The sequence below is a fragment of the Daphnia pulicaria genome, chromosome 2, assembly GCF_021234035.1.
Source record: "Daphnia pulicaria isolate SC F1-1A chromosome 2, SC_F0-13Bv2, whole genome shotgun sequence".
NCBI classification, from domain to species: domain Eukaryota; kingdom Metazoa; phylum Arthropoda; class Branchiopoda; order Diplostraca; family Daphniidae; genus Daphnia; species Daphnia pulicaria.
The window spans coordinates 10,152,454-10,159,247 of record NC_060914.1 but is presented as its reverse complement, the minus strand read 5'-3'; the positions used below and the strand labels follow the sequence as shown (position 1 = coordinate 10,159,247).

Genomic DNA, 6,794 nt, shown 5'->3' with positions numbered 1-6,794 from the left:
CTATACATAATATCGGTTGGTTCGGTTATTTATTAAATAATAAAGGACGACGACGACGACGACTTTTCGGGGTCGTAAGAGACGGATATGTGCCCAGCAACGCGTCGGCAACCAGTTTCAGAGAACCTCATCCCCCCGTGTTATACTGTCGGGAGCGGTTATTTTCATCCATGATTGAGCTGATGCTGCTGCTGCTGCTGTAGCTGCCTGTGCCGTTCTCCCTTGACTTCAAAAAGGCAATTTATACCTATATGTGAGGGCCGGAAGAAAAAGAGCGCGACATATCCGAGTGGAGTGCGCCGGATGACGGACGGAATTCCAGGAATTCCATTATACACATACAAAACCAAACCGAAACGCCGTTATTCGGTTGCCGTGCCGTGTGCCCCCGCCCTCATCTGTTAGACTATATATATAGAGGCGCATCTTCTTTTTCTTTTTGATCAACTCGACCGTCGGGAAAAAAAAAATGTTTCAATGGCTCGGCGAATCGAACCGCGATGAAGCCTCGGCCGAGGGAGAGACAAATGCGCCATCACAAAATTTCAAACAAACAATTGACCCTTCGCGTATTATATACAATTATACATGTATACAATAATAAGTTGTATTATATATGAATAATCATCTAGACATATATATAATATGTAATTATGTATATATATTGTCGGAAAAAATGAAATTCTTCTTGCTCGTATTAAATATAATTTGTTGGTTGCACATGGACATGGATCGAGTTTCATTTTGTTTCTTTTTCTTTTTAAAAGAGGGAGAGGTAATTTTTCTTCTAGTGAAAAATATTATTTTGAAAACAAAAAATAAAACCATAACAATTAAATCACGCGGTAGATAATTTTTTAAAAATTAAAATTCCCGCGAAAAATTTCTAATAAAAGATTTTTTTTTTTTTTTCAAATCCTTTTTCTTAACCCACCCTGTTCTTTGTATTGAAAAATAATCCCCCCCCCAAAAAAAAAATTAACCGCAGACACACACACACACACAGACACACATTTTATAAAATAAAACATCTTCGATAATTAATTAATCGATCGATTATAATAATTTGACAAAGAAAAAATAATTGGCAGCTGATGGGGGTAAAAAAAATTTTTTCTTTTTTCTTTTCTTTTTGTACACAACAACAACAACAACATCAACAACGACGATATTATACAAGAGGACAAAAAAGCTCGGTGAGGCGCAAAGAAAATGATATATAATTGATTTTTTCTTTTTCTGTTCAAAGTAGAGAGAGAGAGAGGGAGAGAGAGAGCGAAAAATGTTTCAAATATTTCCAAAATTGATGACGCTTAAAAAATAAGTATATATATATAGATATATGTACAAAAATTTGAATTATCAGAGAAATAGAAGAGAAAATAAACACACACATGCACTGTGTCGTTGATGACGAGATATTTTGTTTTTCAAAATGTTCCCGCGCTTTGTATGTGTGTGTGTGTGTGTGTCTTGGTCGGGGGAAATTAAAAAAAAAAAAGTTATACAGCACATCATTATTTAGGATTGACTCGGTATAACAGAAATGAACGAAATTGGCCATTTTCTTTCAAAGTTTTGTCGTTTTGTTTTTATGATACAGATTTTTAAAGTTTAATTTTTAAAAATAAAATAAAAAGGGAATGTTATGGTTTTAAAAAAACAAACAAATTGGCGTCGAATTTTAAATTCTTGTTTTCAAAAAATTCAGTGCTGATAGGGATACTCGTTCAAATAAGACTTGATCGTCGGAGGTATCTTGACGGAAGACGGCGAATTGGCAACACTGCCGCTGCGCAGCACTGGCTGAGGCTGCTGCTGGCGGTGCTGGTTGCAGGCCAGCCGGCACAGGTGCTTCAGCGACGGGCAATCGCGCATCAGCGGCCGGATCAGGACGACTTCCGAGTGCACCTGCCCGCTATTGTCCAGCCAAAACTGGTCAATACAACAAAGAAATACACACACAAATGAATTATTTATTTATTTATCTGATGCTGTCAAATGCCCATCAAAGGAAAAAGATTGAATTAAGTTAATTTACCTGTCCCTTGTCACGACACTGTGACCATTTGGCGACGTAGTGGTCGACCAGGTCGAGGACCGTTCGGAAGCGCGGCAGGTGGTCGGCCATGCCCGTGCTGCAGGCGTCCAGCCGGAATCCGCTGCTCGAGTAGTGGATCCGCACGCTGGTCGGACCTTTGTCCGTCTGCAGGCTCAAGGCGTACAGGTAGCGGGCGTCGGAAGAGTCCCGCACTAGAAACGTCCCAACCTATTCATGAACAATTAATTAATTAATTAATTCAATTCAATTCCATCGATCAAAAATAATTCAAATGTCATCCGGCGACTTGCCATTCTTTAATAAGTGGCTTTTTGTAAAATGATCGCACCATTGGCAACGGGGTGATAAAAGATCAAATAAAAATCGCTCCACTTTGAAAAGTATTCGAAAAATTGGCGGGGCCCGGAGGCAAAGTCTGGCGGCTTCCACAGCCCATTTTGGCTCGGCTGCTATTATTAATAATGGACCTGTCGTCCTGGACAAAGATCGATCGACTTTTTTTTTCTTCCTTCCAAGCTCTTCCACCTGTTGTTACACACACACAATTGTAACGCCATTTAGTCGGCTGATTGCGCAAGGCCTCAATTATTTAGGCGACACGCCAATTTTTATTTTTTTTTTTATCGAACGAATAACCTGATTACATCATCAACCAACATATATCTTATAGTACTATTGGTTGTCTGTTGTTATTTCCCCCGAGCCGCTGGGTTCTTTTTTTTGGATTGGCATTTCACAGTCTTTTATGTTGGCACTTTCACTCCCATTTTCTCTAAATCGAAAATATTCAAATTTGATTTTTTTGATTTTTTGAGTTGTTTTTCTAGGTTACGCCCAGAAATGTGGGTTACGCACAGCGGGAGCTGTTTGGTGTGTGTGAAAATAAATAAATAAATAATGAATGAATGATAAACACAACTGGATGTGGGGTGGGTGGGTGGGGGGGGGGGGGGGGGGAAACAGCAACACAACGTGGAAAATAAAGTGGGTGAGACCCAAAAATTCCAGGTACAAGTTCCAAATTCGTTCCAGCCGTAGTACACTGGAAAAATAAATCGCGGACTGCCCCCCCCCCCCTTCTTAAAAAAGGCGAAGGAGGGGAGAGACTGAGCCTTTCTATTCTATTCACCAGACAATTCAAATTTCCCTCCACCCAACCAAAAATAAAATTTAATCAAAATTCAGTTGCCCTTGAGGCAACAACAGCCAGTTGCTGTATTATATAGGCCTGTACACTGACGTTGCAACTTTCTTTTTTTTTCTTCTCACAGACAGTTGCACGCATTGTAACCTAACCTTCCTGCGTCAGACTTTCTTGTGCAGCAGGCCATCAGCAGTTGATCAAAATAAATTTTAAGACGTCATAAAAAATATAAAAGAGTCCTTGAGTGCATAATATAAGATATGCGCAGGTAAACAAGATTTAGACTAGCGTTCCGCAACTGCGGATTTACCCTGACCAGCAATATCTAGGCTACTGGGTCGTCAATGTTCTATCCGTCAAATATTTTTCAAATGTTATTTGAGCCAATTGAAATCAAATATCATTTGATCTTTTTTGATGGTTGAATTTGTTGTTAATTTAATTAGTACCTTTGTGTTTTGGAGGAGCTGGACGGATTCCTTCCAGGAGAGGTGGCCGTAGTAATATCCGGAGAGGCGGAGCTGGTGGGCGCTGTCCGACAGCCGTTGCAGGTCGTCAGACTCATCTCCTCCGGATCCTTCCGTCATGGTGGCGCAGACTTCCGCCGGATGGGCGGACGAGTGGTGGTGAAGGTGGCTGTTGTTGTTGTTGTTGTGGCAATGGATCGGCTTATTATTGTTAGTCCTGCGGTGGTGGTGGTGGTGGCGGAAGAAGCCGGGCAACAACTTGTCGTCACTGGCACCGAATGGGATTTCAATCTGGAGCCGGAATGGTTGTTGTTGTTGCTGCTGTTGTTGTCGATGAGACTGTTGTTGGTTGGCGTAACTGGGCGATGATGACCAGCATGACGGCCGGGCTGGTTGTGGCACAGTCACCACCGACACGTCCAGCCTGGAAGAAGAAGAAGAAGAATTGGGGCAGCCAACGGAATCGGCACAGCAGCCGCCGCAACAACACGTCGAGTCACTGTTGCTGTTGTTGCTGTTGTTGTTGTTGGCTGTCGAGCCTCTGCTGAGAGCCGGACGACGGCCGCTGATGCTGATGATGGTCGAGTCGTTGACCTGGACGATGGATCCGCCCGACCAGTGCTGGCGCACCTTCACTTTGGGCAGTGACAAATCCAGCGGCTCAATCACCTGCTGCTGGATGCCTCCGCACTCGCCGTAATTGTGGCCCAGCAGATCGTCGTAATAGCCAACTCCTCCGCTGGATGCTGTTGTAGTTGTCGCCGGATGGCAGTTGAAATCGCCGTAGTCGTCCTGGTGGTCGCACAAGCAGCCGGGCCTCTTCCGCTGGATGGCCGGAGCTGTGCTGGGCAGCAGAAGCGGAGGAGGCGGGTAATTGGCGTACAAGAAATTGGCGGGCGACAAGGCCACAGCTGCGGCCTCCGTTGGCGCTTCCTCCGAGGCCGTTGGCGGAGCCACAACTGACCCAACGCCACAGCCGCCACTGGCCAGCACGTTGAATGGATTGGTGGGGCTCCAGCAAGAAGAGGCTGAAATGATAGCAGCTGCTGCTGCTGCTGCTGCTGCTGCTGAGGCCGTCTGTTGTTGTTGTTGCTGGTGGTGATTGTGGTGGTGGTGCTGATGGCGTCTAGCCGGCGGCAATGCCGACGATGAAGAGAAAGCTCCTCCACAGCCGTTACCTTGGCTGCTGCTGCTGCTGCTGCCACCTCCCAACATTTTGATGCCTTCGGGGGCGATTGCCTTAGATGTTCCTGGAATCGATTGAAGGAAAAAGGCCGATTCGATCGATAGGCCAGCAGCGCCAAATTTGAAAAATCGTCAACCTAAGAGAGAAAATCAAGAAACGTGTTATTACATAACGACATTCGATTAGATAAACAAGAAATGGTCTTAAAGTGTCGCTGGCCAAATTGTCATTTCTCGTTGGGCTTTAATCAAAAAATCCAACGGGCTTTGTCAATGTCAAAAAGTGTCGGTGTGTCCATATTGAATTGAATTATTAGATCACCGCTCCAAATAAAACTAACAACAACTCAATTTATTATCAAGAGAAAATTTAAAAGAAAAAGAAAATAAAAAAAAGAAAAAAAAAAAAAAAAAAAAGAAACGCGGACGAAGGCCGTCCGTTCACGATTCCCGGGAATTCGACTGGGGGACGGGCGCGTCTGTGTCTACCAGCTATCTCTCTCTCTCTCTCTCTCTCTCTCTCTCTCTCGTGTGATTTGCTTTGGAAATGACAAAAAAAAACGGACGCCATTCATTCGGACTTTTTGGGCTCCCCGTCAATTCAAGAAAAATTGGAACTCGATCAAAACAAAAACTAAAAACAACTAAAAAGTCTAAGAGATTTCAAGTTTTCGTTTGATATGGCGGTTGACATTTTATTTTTTTTTTGTCTTGTTGTTGTTCCTGAACGTTGATCATATCTCAAATTGAACACCCCAAACTGGCAATCAGGTTTATTTATTATTTGTTATTATTTGAGTAATTGAAAAGTTATCCGACGGAGGTCTATATAGGAAAGAAAGAAAGAAGAAAGAAAAAGGGACAAATCATTTTATTATTTTTTTTTTTTTTTTTTTCCCGTGAAAAAAAGAAATGAGATAGTGAAAAACTCGTTATCCCGGTATAGGTCCTGGGCTCGTTTTGTTTTCTAAGAAATCTCGACAGACTTGTATATTATATCCTTGTGTGTGTGTGTGTGTGCTGTGTGTTTCTCCCATTTCCCGCAATCGCAGCCAAGCCCGTTATGATGATTTTCTTGTGATTGTCTCGTTTTCTTTTTTTTTTTTTCTTTTTCTTTTTCGCTCTGACGCAACACACAGGCACATCCTTCTCGTCAACGGATTCAATCACGAAATGGGAGCAGCAGCAGCACACGCAGACTCCCCCCCCCCCAATATAGGTATATGAATTTCACGACAAATTGTGGCGATGTCGATCGATTCGAAACAAAAATACACACAACAAAAAATTCCAAAATAAAATCTCACCTTTTAAATTCGATTGCGATTAATTATCGGAATAATAAATTTAACCCAAAAAAAAAACGAAAAAAAAAAAAAATTACGACACAGCCACAACTGAGCGACGCCGTGATGGCACGTAGTTTTTTTTTTTTTTTTTGATTTGATTTCTTTTTAATTGACGTAATCCAGAGAAGCTCGGGCGTGAGAGCCAGAAAACTACACGACACACAATAACTACACACAACAACAACAACAACAAACAACACGGCGACGACGACGATTCACCATTCACATTGTTAATGACGAGCGGCGATTTGATAGTCCACGTCTTCTTGTCTATTTTTAACTGGTGATGACACAATGTTGAAATAATTCCCTATTTAAACTGCGAACCGACTGCGACTGGCGATAATAAACACACGAAAGTCGATGTTTTTGGCGCTGTGTGTTCGGCTGTGTGTGCGTGTTGACTCGACGGGAGTCGTGACGGTACTGAGGGCGAGTCGGGATCGGCCACCAGTGTTCCTGCTGTACAGTACAGGCACGTAAGACATCCCCTCCGGGCGGCTGGGCGAAAAAGAAGGAGGAGAGTATCTTGGTTGGGAAAAGGGGGGCGGTGCCGCCGATCGCATGTTGCCCTTTTTGTTTTATCC

General features: G+C 43.0%; 1 protein-coding gene across 1 annotated transcript; it reads right to left on the bottom strand.

Annotated features, from left to right (window-relative positions):
- Nucleotides 1-1,092: 1,092 nt before the first annotated feature.
- On the bottom strand, nucleotides 1,093-6,244 carry LOC124326119. The gene is made up of 4 exons (XM_046784764.1): nucleotides 6,166-6,244; nucleotides 3,656-4,995; nucleotides 2,042-2,269; nucleotides 1,093-1,935 (listed from the first exon to the last, which is right to left on the bottom strand). The coding sequence occupies exons 2-4, from the start codon at nucleotides 4,886-4,888 to the stop codon at nucleotides 1,708-1,710; spliced, it is 1,689 nt and encodes a 562-aa protein (XP_046640720.1). The 5' UTR covers nucleotides 4,889-4,995; nucleotides 6,166-6,244; the 3' UTR covers nucleotides 1,093-1,707.
- Between the last annotated feature and the right edge of the window lie 550 nt (nucleotides 6,245-6,794).